This window comes from Meles meles, chromosome 2 (genome assembly GCF_922984935.1).
Source record: "Meles meles chromosome 2, mMelMel3.1 paternal haplotype, whole genome shotgun sequence".
In the NCBI taxonomy this organism is placed as follows: Eukaryota; Metazoa; Chordata; class Mammalia; order Carnivora; family Mustelidae; genus Meles; species Meles meles.
This window is the reverse complement of record NC_060067.1, coordinates 107,148,036-107,169,318: the sequence shown is the minus strand read 5'-3', so window position 1 is coordinate 107,169,318 and position 21,283 is coordinate 107,148,036. Positions and strand designations below refer to the sequence as shown.

The window sequence follows — 21,283 nt, the reverse complement described above, 5'->3', positions numbered from 1 at the left end:
TGCAATATCCTATTTACCAGAACCTGGCACTTCAGGGGTGTCTCCTGTGTGTGTTGCATGCACCCAGCTGTTGTGATTGAGTTGTTTTGCCTTCAGTCCAGTTATCAGCAATGGCTCCCCTTGCTTGTTTTGGGCAGGGTTTGGTCTTTATGTTGTTGGTGGGCCAGTCTGGGGCTGCCTTGGGCTTGAGTCAGATCAGGCATTTGCCAGAGATGCAGTACTTCCGATGAGGGAAGGGTTCTACAGTGGAGATAAGTTAGGTAGTGAGTGTTGACAAGATGCTGGTTCCTGCAGGTGAACTGTGTGTTTATGGAGGGAGGATGAGGGTGGGAAATGGTGCCTCCAGCTCCTTTGTTCCTGAAGAATTCTCAGAGGTCCCTGCCCCTCCAGCACATGCTCTGAGATTAGTAAACAAATCTCCCTCCTGTGTACCCCAAACATTTTTCAAGCTGCTTCTATGTTATATATCTGTGAGACTGTTTATTGTGCTATCTCTTGAAGGATTGGGACTGTTTCCTCCTGCTCTCCCAGCTTTCACACTGGCCTGCTAATTTTTTTTAAGTTCTAAGTTTTAAGTTTCACTGATTCTAAGGACTTGTGAAATTTGACCCTTAGGTTTTCAAGGCTGAATTGTATGGGGATTCATCTTCCCAGTGTGGGTCCTCCATGCCTGGGGGGCCTGCTGTGGGGTCTGCTCTTCTCCCCTTTCTGTGCCTGTGGCATCCCTCTCTCCTGCAGACAGTTCTGTGGGTCCATTTAGCTCCCAATTTGGTCTCCACCCTTCCTATCCTCTTTGATGGGCCACCTTTCCACATTTAGCTGTGGAGCTTTGTTCTGCCAGTCTTAAGGTCATTTTCTTGGTTATTTATACTGATGTGGTGGTTATCTAATTGTATCCATGGTAGAAGATGTGCTTAGTTTCCTACTATTCTGCCATCTTCCTCAGAAGTCAATATTGAACTCTCCTGAATTCTTTCACTTACTGTGTCTTTTAAGGTCCATCCACATTGTATCATGCATCAGTAGTACATTCCTTTTTATGGCAAAATAATATGCCATAATATGAATATATGACAATTTGTTCATTCATCCATTTTTTCCACCTTTGGCTATTGTGAATAAGGCTGCTATCAACATTCATATACAAACATTTGTTTGAATTTTTGTTTTCAATTATTTGGAGTATGTATCTAGGAATGGAATTGCTGGGTCATGTGGTAATTCTGTGTTTAACTTTTTAAGGGACTGTCAACCTGGTTTCCATAGAAGCTGCATCATCTTACATTTCCACCAGCAATGTAAAATGGCTCTAATTTCTCCAAATCCTCACTTATTTTCCATTAAAAAAATTATAGACACCCTAGTGGATACAAAGTGGTATCTTATTGTGGTTTTGACTTGCATTTCTCTAATAACTAATGGTGTTGAGCATCTTTTTCATACGTTTGCTGGCCATTTGTAGATCTTTTTCAGAGAAATATTAAAATCTTTTGCCCATTTTTAAGTTGGGTCACTTGTCTTTTTGCTGAGTTTTAAAGATCCTTAATATATTCTGCAAACTAGACCTTTGTCAGATATGGGATTTGGAAATATTTTCTCCCACCCTGTAGGTTGTCTTTTCACTTTGGCACGGTCTTTGGACATACAGAAGTTTATAATTTGGTTAAGTCCAACTTATTTTCTCTTTCATTGCTTTTTTTTTTTTGTATCATTTCTAAGAACTTATTGCCAAATCTAGAGTCATAAAATTTATGCCTCCTAAGAGTTTTATGGCTGTAGATCTCACATTTAGGATTTTGATTCATTTTGAGTTAATTTTTGCATGAAATCCTTTTTTTTTTTTGGATATGAATATCCAGTTGTCTTAGAACTAATTGTTGAGACTGTTCTTTCCACATTGAAAGGTCTTAGCACCCTTGTTGAAAATCAATTGACAGCAGATGTGTATGGTTTTATTTTTGTATTCCCGGTTCTATTTCATTGGTCTATATCTTTTATCTGTATGCTAGGACCATACTCTCACTGTAACTTTGCAGTAAACTTTGAAACAGGAAGTATGAGTCCTCAAACTTTGTTCTTTTTCAAGATTGTTTGGCTCTTTGTGCTGTTTTACAATTCTCTATGAATTTTAAAATCTTCCATTTCTGCAAAAAGTCATTAGGATTTTGATAGGAATTGCACTGAAGATGTAGTTTGCTTTGAGGATCCTTGTAATCTTCACAATAATAAATCTAATCCACAAACACAGGAAGTCTTTCCATTTACTTAGAATTTTTTTTTTCAGAAATGCTTTGTAGTTTTCAGTGTGTAAGTCAGTCTTACACCTCCTTGGTTAAATGTATTCCTATTTTATTCTTTTTGATGTTATTGTAAATGGAATTTTAAATTACATTCTCAGATTGTTCATTGCTGGTTATAGAACTACAACCAATTGTTTTTTGTGATATTTGTACCCTGCAATGATGAATTCAATTTTCAGCTCTAATAAGTTCTTAAATTGATATTTAGGATTTTCTGTGTCATCTGTGAATATAGTTTTACTTCTTTCTTCCCAATTTTTAATGATCTGGTATTTTTAGTATCTGAAATTTTTGCAGGTCACATGGCTCCCACTCATGGTGCTATGTTCCTTTGTATATATATTTTTTTCTGATATGTAACTGTAAGCTATAACCCTGCAGAGTGTTTGCTTCTGCCAGTACTTGGCTGCTCTCACTTGGAACTAAAGTAAGTTTTCTTTTTAAAAAATTACATCTTTTCCTTGCTTTTTCTGGGATTGCCTATGTAGTAAGATTCAGGGCTGCAAATCTTCACAAAGACCAAACTATTTATACAGATTCTGAGAAAATATTCTCCTGCCACAGAGCACCAAGTTCCAGAATATGCAGACTCCTCACTGTATGCATTAAGGAGGGTATTCTCTCACTTGACACCACTCTTTGGGTGCATTCTGGGCTTTGCCAGGGTCACAAATACAGTTCACTTGGTTTTTCAACAGTTTTTGAGGTGAAAGTTGGGTTTCTGGCTATATTCTTTCTTTTGGGGCTCCTGGCTTCAATTTGTTTTTGGCTTGTGAGTACTCTTTTCTTGATTATAGACATAATTAAAAAAAAAAAGTTTTTTCCCAGTATCTGTAGTTCTTTTACAGGAGAGTGGGTCAAGATAATCATCCATACTAATGGAAACTGAACTGTTCGTCTACTGTGAAGCTGTTTTTCTTACAGTAGCCAGAGTATGTAAGTGTCCATTTCATCAGTCTCCCTTATCTGTGAAGGATATGTTCAAAGACCTCCACCGGATGCCTCAAACTGCTGAAAGTATTGAACCCTCTATATACTATTTGTTTTCCCATACATACATACCTACTATAAAGTTTAATTTACAAATTAGGTACAGTAACGAAAGTAAACTAACAATTTTAACAATATACTGTCCTAACAGCTTATTTTAAAAGTTACATGAATGTGGTTTCTCTGAAAATTATCTTATTGTACTGTGCTCACCCTTCTTGTGACATGAGAATAAAATGCCTGCAGGATGGGATCAAATAAATGTGATGTACTTAGGCTACTACTGACCTCCTGACTGGATGGTGAACTGCTTCTGGACCACAGGGTGAGTTATTAAGACTGTGTGTAAGGGAGAACTACTATATTTTTTTTCTATAGTGTATTTTTTTTTTTACCCTGGAGTTAAAGATATAGAAAGGAGTATTTTTGGTGAAGTCTACTATTTAGTTCATAATCATCTATTAAATATTTGGCCACCTAACAACGTGCCAGGCAGTCATCTAGTCACTGACGAATACAGCAGAACAAAACACAAAATCCCTGTTCTAACGGCTTACATTCTGGGATGGGGCTGACGAAGAAACAAATACTACATGCAAAGTGGATAATATTGAATATGCCATGGCACACTCTAAAATGGCAGGGCTGTTGGCGTTTTATGTAAAATAGTTAAGAAACACCACTCTGAAGTTTGACATTTGAACACTTACAAGAAGAGAGCCAAATGACATCTGAGATAATTCTAGGCAAAGGAAATCAGTCTCAAGGGCAGACATCTTAAGGTGAAAAAAGTTCCGCATGTTCAAATCTTACCAGAGGTCTGAAGGAACTGGGAAGTGGTAGAGTATACTAGAGAAGCAGAGGTGGTAGGAAGTCATTACAGATTGTAGTTCACCTTAGTATTTCAGCTTTTACTCTAGTGAGATGGGAAATGTTTAGGTTTGCAGTGATGACGTGAAGTGATGAGGTTTAAAAGGATTGATTATCTGGGGTGTTACATGTGGGACAAACTGCTGCAAAGTAAAAACCAGGGAGGACCACTGAGGAGGCTACTGGAATAACCCAAGAGGTGATGAAGCCTTATACCATGGTGGCAGCAGTAAATACAGGAAATAGGTAGATTGAATAAAAATTAAAAGTGGACCTGAAAGGACTGCTGTTTAATTTGGAAGTGGAAGTGTGAGAAATCATGGCGGATGCCTAGGTTTTGGGCCAGTGCAACTCAGAGTATTTACTGAGGCCAAAAAGAGGTAGTGGTGTGTACATCTGTGTAGAAATCAAGTAGGTTTTGACACTTTGAAGGTATCTTTCAGTTAGCCAGGTGGATTATAAGGAACTATGCAGTTTAGGAAAGAGAGGTGGGAGGTCAGCAAATGACAACAGTTAACTACATTCTCTTAAGCAACAAGAAACTCGAGTTTGGTCTTACTTGACACTATTCAAATTTAATGTAACAAGGTACTGAGTTATTTAAGAGGCTCACACAATATAGTATGCACAATGAAAATGAATTATTTCATAAAACCATTTTCACTACAGGAAAACTTTGAGGGCTCTTCAAATTTAAAAAATTTCATCCAGAAAGTGAACAATTTGGCTAGACAATGGGATCTTAACTAAAATTCCATGTAAAAGAGCAATTACCAGAAAGTGTGCCAGAGTTAAAAATCATAAATTCTTCAAAATGAGGCAAAAAAGGATCAGACAGTTTTAAGGTAGCAGGAAAGAATGCAAAATTTTAATTACTGGAGAACTAAAGAAAATCTTCCTAGCCTTTCTAGAAAACCATAGTTCTGATATTTTACAGTTCTTCCATTAACTCTTTTTGGGGGTTGGGTTCAGAGGCGGTCATGCTTTAAAAATCCCATTTTCAAATACCTTTACAATTTATATTACATTGGGACTGTTGAAACTTTTAATAGCTACTTTCGAGTATGTTTAACACATGCTAAATCCAGTGAACACTAAAAACACCCTAAACATCAGATTTTACCTTTCCACTCACCTCCCCCAAGGGGGGAAAAATAAACAACCCCAAATAAAAAAATAAGCAATGTGAAGGCCACAGAATGAGACCAGTGTTCAAATCTTTGCTTCCATTTTCAACCAACACTTAGCCAACTTTTGTACCTGGCTACTCTTTAAATACTTCTTGGCCATTGGTTGAGTTATATATATACACTGTTTTATCTTTTGTCATAAATTTGAAAGTCGCTAGGTTAGACTAACTGTAAGATATTAATATATTAAGTAAATGTAGAACAATCTACATTATTTGTAATTCAAAGTGCTATAAACTTGTCAGATGTAAGTAAGATGGAAATGTATTTGGGCATCCAAGAGAAGTTCTCTTATCCCTATAAAACAGCAAGACGTGTCAAGTAACTACTGATAAGGCTCAAAGACTGCTGCTATGGGCTGTCAGACCTAGAAGCAGACTTCAGAATAACCTGGATGGCTTTTTAAACCACTGGGTTTTTCGGTTTCTCAATCTGTAGACCTGGAGTGTGGTCTGATAATTTCCATTCTAAAGAACTTCCCAAATGATACTGATTACTAGGTCTTGGAACCACACTTTGAGAACCAGTCTTAATTCTTTATAAACCAGTTTTGTAACTGCTATTTTAAGAGGTTCAAAATAGACACAGTATTAAAGTGTGGATTTCACGTTAGCTGGAATTACTGAGACCGAAGTGTCTTTAAACACAGACTTTAATGGTAACAATTCCTTTAAGCTCAATTAACCTTAGCTATTACAAGTGTTATGCAGATGTCACTATTAAAGACAATATTTAGTGACTTGTACTGGTTTCCTCATAAAATAGAAGACAAATTCACTTAAAAGTGTAATCAACAATCATTTAACAGTTTTGTTATGCCAACACAAAACACGGCTAATTTGAGTCACCTCCAAAATCACTAACACAGCATGATCAGTAACTGAAGCATATTTTAACTAAGCCATTAAAAAAAAAAAGTGAGTGTTTCACTACCCCTGAGACCACTAGATAACTGTGGTTCATACTTTAAAAAATTGTGAGTACACCCACACAAAAAAGGCAAACTAACAAGCTTTTTAAAAAATCTGGTATCACATTGCAAACTTGCCCAGGAAAAATGAGTCACTTAAAATATAATTACCATTAACAGATCAGCTGGACTGTAATTCTCATAGATTGAGAAACTATTAAAAATTTGACTTTATGCATGAAAAAGACCTAGGAAATACAAGAACCAAAATCAATTTTTAATATTCTAATATGCATCCAGTCCTACACATGGCACTATTAATATATATGGGGAAAGGACAAATTCTTGGATTCTTTTGAAGGTTTCATTGGAGATGATCTCAAGTTCAGTATCCATACATTCAGAATTGTTGGTTTTCCAGGTACTTTACTGTTCTCTTAAACCTGGAGAAGCCTTTATGGCTTATTCCCTTAGAAGTGACATAAGAAATGTCATAGAAAGCATCAAATCAAAGATACAGAGAACTGGACACATCTAGTAATTATTATGACAATCAATGGTTTAAGTTCTATGTATACTTAAAGGTTGTCTATGGCTAAAAAGAAAGATCAACTTGAAAAGGGATTCAGAAGCTCTGACAAACTGTTTATTCACAGCTGGCTTTCAGTGATATGCTTACTAAAGCTATTATTTTGAGTATAGAATCAGAAGTAATTATTTTGAAAATAGAGCAAAAGAACAGTATTTCTTACCTTACGGAGCAGTAGGCTACTAATTTTGCATTTGTAATTTTGAGTCCAAAATAGCTTTAACAGTATGACATCTACCTTTAAGGAGTAATTTTTAAGTAAAAGATGAAATGAAAAAAAATTCACTCATTGGAAAATTGATTAGCTGGGTTATTTCTCAATGAAATGCTTAAATTACAGAATTAACAAAGCCAGAACATCTTCGGAAGGCATGCATTTCACTTGCAGTTTAGAGAAAAACCTTAAGTCAATAAACCATGTCCAAACTATGTATTAAAATGTTTATAAAAAAATCAAGCTTTAACATTTATTTTATCTAGCTTTCCACATCTGTTTGCAGACAAGGAGTAAGAATGCACATAAATGTAAGCAGTGCAAAAATGTGGAAGTGAAGAATAGTCACAGATGTGCTAGAAATAAATACAAGATTTTAAGAAAGCAATGGGACAAATCAAAGTAACTAGGAAAAAAGTAAAACTACAGGGTCAGGATTAGGAAGGGTGAAGAATGATAATGCCCTTGTTACTACAGAAGTTAAATTAGTGGCACAGATAGCACTTGTCAAACAAAAAAATAATCCAATAGCATTGACTTTTATTCATTCATGTTAAGTCACCTGAAATGATATCTGTTGCATTTAAATGCTCATTAATGTAAATGGCTGAACAAATCCATTTCAATGGATATTCAATATCCCACATAGTTAAGTCACTTCAACACAGCCTCATGACAACTCCCACACCAAAACAGTACTTTATTTTGTAAATTTTGACCCATTATTACTCCCATGTTATGGTTTTTTCAGCTGTCAAGTGTACAAGGTGAAGAAAAAAATTTAGTTAGATAGGGGTTGCACCTGGAAAATAAAATTTCTCAAACTCCATATACATGTTTCAAAACTGCTGGGTCCCAAGTCCATCTATGAACTCCAGGGCTGCCAGTATCATGTGCAGCATACTAAAGCTACACTATCCGAATAGCTTATTAATTCTGCATAAATCAGGTCAATCAATGTGTCAACCTGTAACAGACTGTGCACTTTTAACTGAACATGGCAAAATATTCACTCTTTTGAACTTTACATCATCATTTGATGTCAAACAATGAAGCAAATCCCAACAGTATATACAAAAACAGCTTTGCATTTACAAAAAAGATTGTTTCCCATACTGATTAATTCAGGCAGCTAACTCATTGGTTTATGCAACTTTATTGAAGAAAAATAAATCAATTACTAGCAGAGCTATTAGTTGATCACTCATCCATTGACAACTTGCATCATTTATTCAGTGCTATATTAAACAGTGTATTGGAAGATAGATTAACTAATAGCTCCAAGCCTCCTAACAATTTAAATGAGAATTACAAAATGTTTGAGACCCTATTTTGGAATACAAAGGGTGTTTGACTTCCAATTTCCATTCTCTGTAGAACAAGAACAGGTCATTCCTTTATTGACATGCATAAAATACATCACATTTTCTGTTCTGCTGATGCTATAAATTCAATACCAATTCTCCAGCCACATCAGTTATGAGCATAAAGTATATCATGTAACCTCAAATCTCTAACAGTGGAAGGCTTAAAAAAAGACTGGATGCTAGAATAATGCTGCTTCCTTTGATGTGACAACTGAGCATCCATCTCCCTCCCCCTCAGATGATTTCTTCAGCATGTTAGAGCAGTGAGGAATGGTTTTAGTCTCATAACCAAGTTAGAGTGAAGACATTGGCCACATAATACACATGCTCCATTTTTAAAAAAATTCTGAATCTTGGGCAACTGTTCTCTTGTAACTACTTTACAGTTTCTAAAAGCAGTTATTGTCCAAAGCTGGAAGAACTTAAGTCTTCTCAGATGAGCATGTGAATGAATGGAGGGAGGTAAACAAAAAATAAAATTAAAAAAGATGAGGTCTGATAGGGGAGCAGCCGGATAAGAAAAATCAAAAAAGGAACAGTAATTTAAAGTTTATTCCAGCTATAATGCAGGTTATTCTGACTTTAAGGTAGCATCACATGGCATACTTCTGAGTCCATTCCCGAGATATTCTGTTGTACCTGTAAATAAAGAAGATGTTACTTGAAAAGTTAAAGAATTCTTAGTACTTAAAAGGAAAGATTTCTGTTTTACCTCCAGACTCATCATGGAGTCATCTCTCATGGTTATGATTAGAATTAAGCCAAGTAGGAAAAAATAGCAATGTGGGAAATGGAAGTCTTATGCTTCTAATACAATGTTCCAATACACTGAAAGTATTTTAATAGACACAATAAGGTGGCACTGAGATTGGGGAGGCTAACAAAAATCAAAGACCAATTTTCTCTCCCCTACCACTGAGTTAAATGTTCTATTAGCTGTAATTAGTATCCATTCCAACAAATTTTAACATTAAAAAAATATTTTACAGTTTATCACGGACTTATGTCAGAGCGCAATAGAGATTCTGAACATCTATAAAAATTTCCATCAAAAGCAAACTTTCCAAAGCAAAATTTCCATCAAAAGCAAACAATTTTATCTGAATTCTAGACCTTGAGAAATTACTAGAGCTTAAGTAATATCAGAAAATACCTTTGAGAGTTAAGCACAGGTAGAAGATTAGACACTGGGGAGGGTGGAAAAAAAGCAATTTTCAAGAGGGATGTGGGTGGGACTGGTATGTATGTGTTAATTAGAACACTTACGTGTTACTTTTAGAAAGGGTGGTGACTGGAGCTAACAAGCCCACTTAAGACCAGATAAATGGGAATTTCCACTAGGGGTATAATTTGGGGGCATCTGTTTAAAAGATCAACAGATAATTCACACACGAGCAAGGTTATTTATTACTGAGGAACATCACTAGTATTGACAAATGCTATCAATTTCTCCCTGTATTACATCCATGCCACAGGCTACTTACCAAAAATTATAGTGAGAACTTTAAGAAATAAATATACATCAAAGGGCACAAGAGAACTTTTAGATTTGTATTTCTGGTTTACACTTTGTAAAATATTAATTAGCTTCATTTCAAACCAAGAACTAAACATAGTTCAACCATTTTTCTAAACTTTGGCATACAAAAGTTCTTTCTACCATTCATGGTTACCTCATTTAAAGACACCCTCTTAAAAAACCAGCACTTTGAAACAAAGGTTTCATTTAGCATACACGGAGCCACACAAAGTATAGCTGATATTAATGCATGCTTGTCAGTAATGAACATTTAGTTTAGATGCTTAAAGGCTTTATTAAAAAAGTGTTTTCCCCTTATATTATTATTTCTGGGCCAAATTTGAACTAAATCACCACATTCCATATAGTACTGGTATAAAGGTTAAAATATACCAATTTAGAATGTAAACACCATGGTAGTTTGAAAAAGATACTATTTAAACTTTAATTTCTTACTACTGCTACATATAACTGCTTTGCCATGCAAAAATTTTCTCAAGCAATAATGACTACTGGGTATACTTTCACACTAAACAGAGATCAAGCAGTTAACTGTACAGTTTTCAAAAAACTGTCATGTTACCTTTTGTTAGTTAATACAGTGCCTTAAAACATGCAGCACTCAAGTGCTGGCAGTACCATGAATAAGCGCACCATAGAGTGCAGATCCTCTTACCCTACAACATAGCGTATTTCTCTGTCCACTCTCTTGCTAACCTATTGTACCTAATTGAACAAGTATACTTAGTGTTAATTACAACATACAATAAAGTTATAATGGTGGAGTTGTACACAAAGATAATTCAAATATTTGAAAAATTCAGATCAAATTTTTATGACAGTACCAGTATTTGTTTCAAAAATGTAACTGGGGTAAGGAAAACTTTTGCTTTCTTCCCAGAAACTTAGTGACAAAGCAATGACCATGGCAGAAAAATAGAATATTTTAGACAGGCTATTCACTGTCACATAAATGAAAAACTATTTTAAAAAAATCCCATTTTCAAAAACTACCTTTCTGTACACTTTAACTATTATCTTATCAGAAATAAATCATCAAATCTTCTTGGCACTGCCACAACTTACAACAGAGTATAAGCCTAGCTCATTAAATCACTCTTTGTATTATTTCCTTAAACTACTATATACTTACTTATCTCTGTCTGTTTTATAGATCCGAGCAATCTCTGGCACTAGGGGGTCATCTGGGTTTGGATCACATAGCAGTGAACAAATGGATAAAAGAACTGCAAATTAAAAAAAAAAAAAAAAAGTCTGTTACCCAGCATTGGGAATTTGGATAAATAAAAATATATTTAAAATCATATTATTAAAAAACCTCAATCCTCTGAAGATTTTTTAGCCTGTATCTTAATGTCAATGAAACAAGTCTGTACAGAGATTTTGCTTCATAGGAGACAAACTCCTAGTAGATAAGGAATGCTAAAAACAGAGCTTTGTTGGGATCAAATTTAGTACTGACTAGTTGTAAAAAAATTCTGCCCAACTCAGGAGTTCTCAGATATTCAAATGATGCTATATCAGTTTATTAATAATCATTTTTTAAAGTGGCATTAAAATTTAAGTAACTGGAGTTTCTTGGTACGATGAAGGAATTATAGCAAAGCATATGCAGGAACACCTGTGCAGTATTATTCTCAGCACATGTGCCAACATGATGAAAAAAATCCATTCTCTGGGAGCCAGCTGGCTCAGCCAGGAGTGTGTGTGATTCTTCATCTTGGGGGTTGTGGGTTCAAGTCCCATGTTGAGAGTAGCAATTACTTAAATATTTAAAAAGAAAAAAGAAAAATCCATTCTCTGCCCTACACTCAGGGGAGTTTCACAAAAACTCCAACTGCTCCACTGTTTTGTCTCCTTGAATTTATAAACAGTACTGATTAAATGAATGTGGAGATCTAGCTCTATTAACTAAGTGAGACTTCTCAACTCTAGTTCTTACCTTGACCTACTCAATATATGAACTTGAAAAGGTATCAAGCACCACATAGGATGTGATGTATCTAATTCAATCGGTATGCCTGTTATGTGCCAGACACTGCAAAATGTTATAAAATTTTAACATATAAAAGCTCAGAGTGGTTATAAAAATCTTCAAAGTTAACATTACCATGAATGTGATGTATTACAGCAAATATAATTTTAAACCCAAAAGGCAGGAGAGCACATAAGAAGAAACATAGTGTTGAGTTTTATTCCCAAAAGTGATAAACCTGGAACCTAGTATTAAGATACTCTTAATACTGTATCTATATAGTATCTGTACTGTACTATGGTGTTAAGAGAGCTTGATTTGCAAGGGAACTGGAATGTATCCCAAAATGGTTAAAAACATCTAAAACTATGTCACACTCGAAATTATAGCAGCATTCAGCAAAACTGATTTTTTTCTTCTCCAAGAGTGATTTCAAATTCATTGTACAAACATATCCTAAACACTGTCTTAATTAGCAACAGTAAAAAACCCCCATTTTTTGTACTAAGGAATGCTACATCAACACCAAAACACAAAATTTACTGGAAGGCAAACTTCCCATTATGCAGTTTGTTGTAGGTCATTTGGGTGGGTGTGTGAGGGAGGGGTGGTGACAAAAGCCACCAGAGTCGTTCAAAACAGAGAAGACGCAAGGGCACTCAATCTCTTATCTGGGATATTCATGTGGAGACTGGATAACTACTTGAGATGACACCTAATGGACCCTTATTAAAAGTAGAAGACCAGAATTACTCTAGAGACATTTCCAAGACTCCAATAATTTTAGCTTATTACTAGGTAGGAACAATCTATTAAACACATCACCTAAGTTGCTTTAAAAGCCTTTTTACTTAAAAAATACTGTGAAACACAAGAATGCAAAACCAGAATCATCTTAAGATGGAAACCAGATTTAAAAGCTCTATTAAACTTCAGATCTATCATTTTATAAAATGCAGAAGCGGGAGTTGAGATGTGAGCGGCCTGGGATTGAAAAATACTACAGAAATCTATTAAAGAAACCTAACTATTATTTGCAAATAATGCCTATATCCTAATTTGAATTTTAACTTTTTTCCACAAAATCTTTAATCAATACTGCTAAAAGCACAAATAGATGTAACATTTTTTTCCCTTCCCCACCTCTTACCAAAATACTGGCATAAAATGGAAGTAGGCCCCAAAATGAAACTTTTTTTTTTTATTTTAAAAGATTTTATTCATTTATTTGACTGAACCTGTGAGTGAGGAGCATGAGCACACAAGCAGGGGGACAAAGAGGAGGAGGCTCCCCACTAAGCAAGAAGCCCGACGTGGGGCTTGATCCCAGGACCCCAACTCTAGCCCAAGGCAGATGCACAACTGACTGACCCACCCATTCGCCCCAATGAAACTCCTTTAATTTGAAAATCAGAGGAGCTCAGGACTCTTTCTCTAAAAATACTTTACCTTTAGAAATAGTTAAAGCAGGAGACCACTGTGATCTTAGAATATCGAGACAAATGCTGCCATTACTGTTAATATTTGGATGATAAATTCTTGTTGTAAATGCAACCTAAAATAAATAAAAATGTTATTTTTCCCAAGTAAAAATAAGCATCCTAATCTGAAACAGAAGACTTTTAAGCAAGGCTTACAATACTGTGTCTCACACACACAGACACACTCTCTCAAATGGCTAAAACCTACTTATATGTATAAAAACACTAAAAATTACGGAAACTGGTTTGTATATTCTGATCAAAATCTTCCAGAGCCTCCTTCTATTTACTTAAAATGAAAAATATAACTTTGGGGCAAAAATTTTATTATTTAATGATATGATGGCATATTTTGAAGGTTAACTTTGGCTCTACCATGTCAGGAGTATCAAAAGAACATAGTGAACGGTAATCAATAGTCATGAAAAAATAAAGGAACTTCAGAATGTAAACCAAATTTACAAACCAACTCATTTAGACATATCAAGTTACAGAAGTATGTGTTTTAGCCTGCATTTCCACTGTACACAAAATACAAATCTGAATGATCACGAAAGGCTTTCACCTGAAGTAACTATTACATTGCACCTATAAAGGGGTGGTGAAGATTGCTGAAGTGCCAATGTTTTATTATTTCTGTTGTTAAATTCATATAAGTTTGCTTTCCATTAACTGTTCTGAAAGTCAAGACCTTATGCTTTTAATAACTGTTGACCAGTCACCTCAGTGCATCAAGCAACTATAAGTTTTGGTATTTATTGTCATATTATACAAATGCAACCCCCTGACAGACCATGTGAACCCTAACAAAAACAGCACAGGCTTCAACAATATAGGCAAATGCACAGGAAGCTAATATTTGAAGCCTACTACTACAAAGGTTAATAATACAGATCTCTATGAGCATAATAAACAGTGGAAAAACCTTCCACATAATGTATCAGAGTCCTGCAACATTAAGGATAAGTCAGTTCTTATCTCCATTTACAAAGTTCAAATTTACGAAGTTCAAATCCAGGTCTAACTGCTCTCTTAACTAAAGGTTAAGTCAGCATTCTGTATTAGTGACTCAATATATATTTAGCCTTAATTATTCCTATTCACTACATGTACATACCCCAATTTAGCCTTACTTATGTAGAACCTTGATTTCTAAGAACATTCTACTCCTCTGAAATATTGCACAGATCTTATTTACTAATGGATTTTGGGGGTAAATACTTGCCTTAGGTGGTTTGAAGGGGTAGTCTGTAGGAAAATGAATTGTCAAAAAGAATACACCGCCTTGATATGGGCTGTCATTCTGGTGAAAAGAAAAATTTGTTTAACTCTGATACTTAAAATACTAATGCTAAATAATGCATGTAACATTTCTATTTTCTAAGCATTTCTTTAACATGAAACAAGATTACCTGTTTATGCTGCAAGAGAGAATACAAATCATTCCACAGTTCAGTTCACATTACTAAAACACCACAATCAAAATTTCTTATAGAACAATGAACCCTTATTTACGTAGATCCCATTTTATTTAAGTCACCAAAGAACTGAAAAATTAACCAGAAACCAAATGTTCTAGATCCTTTTCACAAAGGGAAAGTATATTTAGCAATAAGGTCTACATACAGTATTATATATCAAAACTGAATTTGAAAAAAAGTCATATTTATTTCTGATAATGACAGCCATATACATATATATGGCTTTGCACCTCAAGACACCACTCTGGTCATTTTGGCAAACCAAAATGTTGGCTATTGCAAGTTAACCTATAACTACGTTTAACAGGAGAAGCAAAACAGAAACAGAATAGTTTTGTTTGTTTTTGTTTATTTATTTGACAGAGACACAGCAAGAGAGGGAACACAAGCAGAGGGCAGTGGGAGAGGGAGAAGCAGGCTTCCCACCAAGCAGGGAGCCTGATGTCAGACTTGATTCCAGGACCCCAGGATCATGACCTGAGCCGAAGGCAGACGCTTAACGACTAAGCTACCCAGGCGCCCCAAATAGGTTTTTAACAAGTTTAATTCCCAACTGGCTCCTCAAAATCTTCATTTTTAAAAACAATTTATTTAAATTACCTCTACACCCAACATGGGGCTCAAACTCATGACCCTGAGATCGAGAGTCACATGTTCTTCCATCCGATTCAACCAGACATCCCTCAAAATTCTCATTTAAAAGCACAATTTTTTTTGAAGTTTTGAGAGAGAGAGAGAGAGAGAGAGAGAGAGAGAGAGAGAGTGTGTGTATGCGCATGCAAGCGCAGGAAGGAGGGAAGAGTCTTAAGCAGACTGCTGAGCATGAAGCCTGACTTAGTTAGGACTTGATCCCAGGACCCTGAGATCACTACCTGAGCTGAAAACAACAGCTGGATGTTCAAGCTATTGTCACCCAGGCATCCCCAAAACAATGGAAGATTTTTTTCAAAACCATACCGAATTCTCCACAATAAATCAATAAACAGGATTACAAATTTGGAAAACAATGTGGAACTGCTCTCCCACTTCCAACAGAGAACAGAAATTTTCAAGCTAAAGCATCACTCTTCCTCCTTTGTTTTGCTTATTATATAATCTGAGTATGAAGAACTCTCTTAATAAATATTATACAAGGTTAGTACTTAAGTAACTTGCTAGAATTTTACATTTAATTTAACCAATACCAGGAAAAAGATAACATTGTATTCCCATTTTACAGCTAGATACAAATGGGACTTGAATAATTTGTGGTGTAAGAACCAAGACTGGAACCCAGGTCTTATGAAGATCACTGGTCAATATGGATCAGTGAATGATGACAAAAGACAGTGACCTCATTAAAACCTTCAGGGTAAAACATAGTAACTGCATAACTGCTTTTGGATATGCAAAAAAGCCACCTGGTGATGTCTTTAAAAATTTACAGTAACTCAGTTATTTATTTTATTTTATTTTATTTATTTGACAGAGAGAGATCACAAGTAGGCAGAGAGGCAGGCAGACAGAGTGAGAGGGAAGCAGGCTCCCTGCTGAGCAGAGAGCCTGATGCGGGACTCGATCCCAGGACCCTGAGATCATGTCCTGAGCCGAAGGCAGCGGCTTAACCCACTGAGCCACCCAGGCGCCCCTACTGTAACTCAATTACCAACATCCACTCCATTACAGACAGTATGTACATAGTGCTAATTTTAAGCCTTTTTTTATGCCCATTCTGGATGTCAGGAAAGTAAAAACTTTTTCAGATCTGACACTTTAATACAGCTCATTTAATTCCCAGCCCTCTGTAAAATAGTTAAACAATAACTGAATTAATCTAACTCAGTTTTTAGGACGCCTGGGTGGCTCAGTCTGTTAAGTGTCTTTTTGGCTCAGGTCATGATCCTTGAGTGCTGGAATGGAGCCTCGAGAGTCCCACGTCAGGTTCCCTGCTCATCAGAGAGCCTCTTCTCCCTCTGCTCCTCACCCTGCTCCTGCTTGCTCGTTCTAACAGATAAATTAAATCTTAAAAAATAAAACCTTAACTGTTCTACAGATCAGATATGTATAAGGGACACAGAGAACAATTTCGTATATTGATGGGCACATGTTCTGGTGAAGAGACATGCAATAAAACGTTGCAAACATTATGAAAAAATGAATAGGGCATACCAGCAACTTGAAGGAAAATGTCAATTTACTGATTAAGAATGAAGTTCAAAGAAACATATAACTAGTATAATCAAAGAACTACAACTTGGGGCGCCTGGGTGGCTCAGTTAAAGCCTCTGCCTTCAACTCAGGTCATGATCCCAGAGTCCTGGGATCTAGCCCCATGTTGGGCTCTCTGCTCAGCAGGGAGCCTACTTCCTCTTCTATCTCTGCCTACTTGTGATTTCTGTCAAATAAAAAAATAAAATCTTAAAAAAACCCCAAAACTACAACTTGAGTCCTTCCTACTCCAAAGTCTTCTCATACTGCCTACAAAATTTAAATTAAAAAAACTAAGACTGCAAAGCACCATATAAAAAGTATAGAAAAAATAAAGCACAGAATATGATCTGAATTAAGTAACTTTCCTTTGTTAACAGCCACATTAACTGGGAATAGATGCTTCAAAAGGCATAGTTTTACAAAACAGACTAATACGGATAATGTTTACACAGTGTATAATGAACCATTTAGGGTACTCCTAAACAGTAAAAGTTTTTATAAAACCAAATTACCAAAGTTTTGAGTTTTCATTCCAAGTTTCATACAATCAGAAGGACTGTATCTGACTGCTTCTGAATAAAGCAATCTGATGGTAAGATTTAGGGAAAGCCAAATTTCATTTCACTTATTAAAAAAAAAAAAACAAAACCTCAGGGATGAAAATATTTCAGTGTTACAATTTAACACTACAATTTCATCAACTCAAAGAGGAAAAACTGGTAAAACCACTAGATTCAGAGGTAACCAAACCAAAGTATGCTATCTAAAAAACTGAAGCTCTATTATCAAATTTAGTATAAACTAAAAACAAACAAAACAACAAAAGAAAAACAAAGAATACTTTAATCTGTAACCTCACTCAAGTCTTAGAAATCCAGAATTTATACCGGATCTCTTTAGACACCTTCTACTGGTTTTAACTCCAATCAGTCCAAAGTCATTCCTTTTCAGTGTCAGTATTCCTTCCCCAGGGCAATCATAAAGTCTTGGTATTCCCCCAGACCCATCTTTTGCTTTTATCTCCTGACTCATACTTATTTTGGTTAAATCTTGAATTTTTCTCTAGTTATTAATTTAATTCTCTAGTTATTTTCTCTAGTTATTAATTCCAGGACATATATATACAAATGTCTATAAATATTTATCCTTAGTTGTCTCCTGTGTCCAAAACTCAAACCACAAACCAGTAATTCATCACTGATCAAAGTAGTTATTAATCTTAAAGATCCTTAAAATCTCTTAAACTAGCTTCCTCTTTTATGCCCACTGCCTGCTACTACCTCCCTTCCTTCAAGATCTTCCGATCTTTTGTTTATATTATAGCAACGGCTTACTTTTGATATTACTGCCTTCACTCTGGTTTTTTTCTTCTAATTTATCCCTTACCCTAATGCTGAAGTTGTCCTAAACACAAGTTACATTCCTGCTTGAAATCTAGCACAGCTTTCAAGATAAAGTGCAAACTCCTAAGCACAAAAGGTGCTTTATGGTCTCCTTCCCACCAATATAGTTGGTCTCATCTTCACCTCTTCTCCTGAATATGCTCTCCCTACTGGACTTAAAATATTTCACACATCTCCTTTTTCTCCCACTTGAAATATTCTTATCTGTATCCTTATCTTCTTCATCTCTAGGACCGTACCTACACCATACCATCCATCTCAAGTTTAAATATCCTTAAAAAGATAATACAGCCTTCTCTTTTAGTTCAATATGCTTGTTGCCCTTCTTTTATACCTTTCTACACAAGTTATTAGTACCCAACATACTTTTATATTTTCCTCTTCCTCTAGACTACAAAGTTCCTTAAAAAGATACTGAAAGGGGAAGTTTCCACGCATCATTAGCCTCTGTAGGAATTGACATAATACACTTAAAATAAGTTGAAAAATAACCCTTACGGACCAGTAAGACAATACCTATGAACCAATTATTTGACCAGATGGTTTTTACAAGTGATTCTCCTCAGGTTGGTTACGTTATATTACCCAAAAATGGTACCTTCTTCCACCACTGTATCAAAGATTAGGTGGAAGTCAGGGTGGTTCTCCACGTAACTTCAAATTATCTTTCTGCCAGTTTCATTTCCAATTAAAGAAACATCAAGTGTATAAACTATCAGATAAGGAGTTAATTTCTCCTAACTGCATCAATTGTTAATGGGAACTGCCCTTAATACAAAAAAACAAACTCTTAAAAACTACCAGTTTAAAAACCCCACAGCCAGCAGGGCTCTGTTAATTCCTTCGAAGGTTTAATTTTTATTAATATTTGTGCTTCCAAAGTACCCTACCTTCAGAAAGAATAAGCCAGTTCAAACAGTTATTAGAAAGAAGCATGCTGCCTCATAAATTTAATGATCGAGAACATTTCGAGACTACAAATTGCTAAAATCCAATAGTTGACTCTGTACTAAAACTTAAATTAGATGTTCCAGTCCTTAAGTCAGGAACCTTCAGCTTTGTGGCACTGCCAATCACTTTTGCTGACCTAAGTACTCCAAAGCAAAAGTACTTTTGTCACCATTTATTCTTTCAGCAAATCTGCAAATATATGGATTGTTATATGACCAAAGGCCCTATGTTTTAGCTCATGTCACATACTAACAAAATAAAGCAGTTAGTGATCTAATCAAACTGTAATGTTTTATCACAAAATGCAATCAAAAGCCAAACTAAGAATGATTTATTTCACTGATGACTCTACAAGGATAACTATTAACTATTTGCAAATTGGCATCTAACGTGCTTAAATATAGTTTTTGCTTTTGTTAATCAGGGAATATTTATTTTAAGATTTGTATTTATTTAATTCTCAAACAGAGCACACATAAGCAGGGGGAACAGCAGGCAGAGGGAAAAGCAGGCTCCCTGAGGAACAAGGAGCTAATGTGGGACTTATTACCAGGACCCTGGGATCAAGACCTGAGCCGAAAGCAGACAGACACTTTAGTGCTTTATTAATACTTACAACTAATTTTAATAATGAGGTCATTTTAAAGCACCACCTGGATCAAAGATGAGCTTTTATTTGGTGCAAATTTTAGGATATTTTATTACGTATGCTTTGAAAATGGGTTATCTATAATGAGAAAATTCTAGAGATTACAAATACAAGTGCCTAAAAGGTAGGCAAAATGAGTGGATAGAAATAGTGTGAGACACAAGCTCCGTATACAAAAGGGAGGTAGCTGCTACTCCATACCAAGCCATTACTGCTGTGGAATGAAGGTCTAGTCTGGCTTTTTATGTGAAGTTAGCCAACTTTTAAAATGTTCTGGACCAAATTGGTTAAAAGTCACACTGAGTTAACTATATGTATTTAAAATAAATCACAATTTTGTTACCAAATAAAAGGAAGCATTTTTAAAGCAAAATAAGATTTTCAACAGTAAAAACAGGCCTTGAAACAATTGGAAATGAACAATTCTGACTTTGAGTAGTTTCTTAAATTAGAATATAGGAAGAGTGCAAATTAAGAAGCTAAACATCTCCCTGATATGAGGACATGGAGAAGCAACATGGGGGGGTAGGGGGATAGGAGAAGAGTAAATGAAACAAGATGGGATTGGGAGGGAGACAAACCATAAATGACTCTTAATCTCACAAAACCAACTGGGGGTTGCTGGGGGGAGGTGGGATTGGGAGAGGGGGAGCGGGCTATGGACATTGGGGAGGGGAGGCGAACCATAAGAGACTATGTACTCTGAAAAACAACCTGAGGGTTTTGAAGGGTCAGGGGTGGGAGCTTGGGGGAACAGGTGGTGGGTAATGGGGAGGGCACGTTTTGCATGGAGCACTGGGTGTTGTGCAAAAAGAATGAATACTGTTACACTGAAAAAAAAAAAAAAAAAAAAAAAAAAATAGATCAGTTAAAAAAAAAAAAAAAGAAGCTAAACATCCCCCATTCCCACTACGCCAAGTTTAACTATGATTCACAATCTCCTTACCTTTAAGTCCTGACATCATAATTACTCTAACTCAATCACTCCTGCTATGGATTTCCCATAAAATTTCTCCCACTAAGCACTTCATTTATGTATCACTTACTTCCCACGTTATCACACCTGTTTCAACTGCCTGTCTCTCCCAGTAGGGTAAGTTCTCTAAAGAATGAGAGGGACCATGTGTATCCTTAATGGCTGGCACACAGTGAGGGATCACAATGAAGATGACAGTTATCAAAC

At 35.7% G+C, this 21,283-nt stretch overlaps 1 protein-coding gene across 4 annotated transcripts in view; it reads right to left on the bottom strand.

Annotated features, from left to right (window-relative positions):
* Positions 1–7,570: 7,570 nt before the first annotated feature.
* UBE2D3 (ubiquitin conjugating enzyme E2 D3) overlaps positions 7,571–21,283 on the bottom strand; it is a 29,880-nt gene continuing 16,167 nt past the window's right edge. For all 4 annotated transcript variants that reach the window (XM_045997189.1, XM_045997190.1, XM_045997187.1 and 1 more), the window contains exons 5-8: positions 14,652–14,729; positions 13,395–13,500; positions 11,103–11,196; positions 7,571–9,069 (exon numbers count right to left, since the gene is read on the bottom strand). In XM_045997189.1, coding sequence (XP_045853145.1) covers positions 9,024–9,069; positions 11,103–11,196; positions 13,395–13,500; positions 14,652–14,729 — 324 coding nt within the window. In that variant the 3' untranslated portion in view covers positions 7,571–9,023. The remainder of the gene's footprint in view (positions 9,070–11,102; positions 11,197–13,394; positions 13,501–14,651; positions 14,730–21,283) is intronic.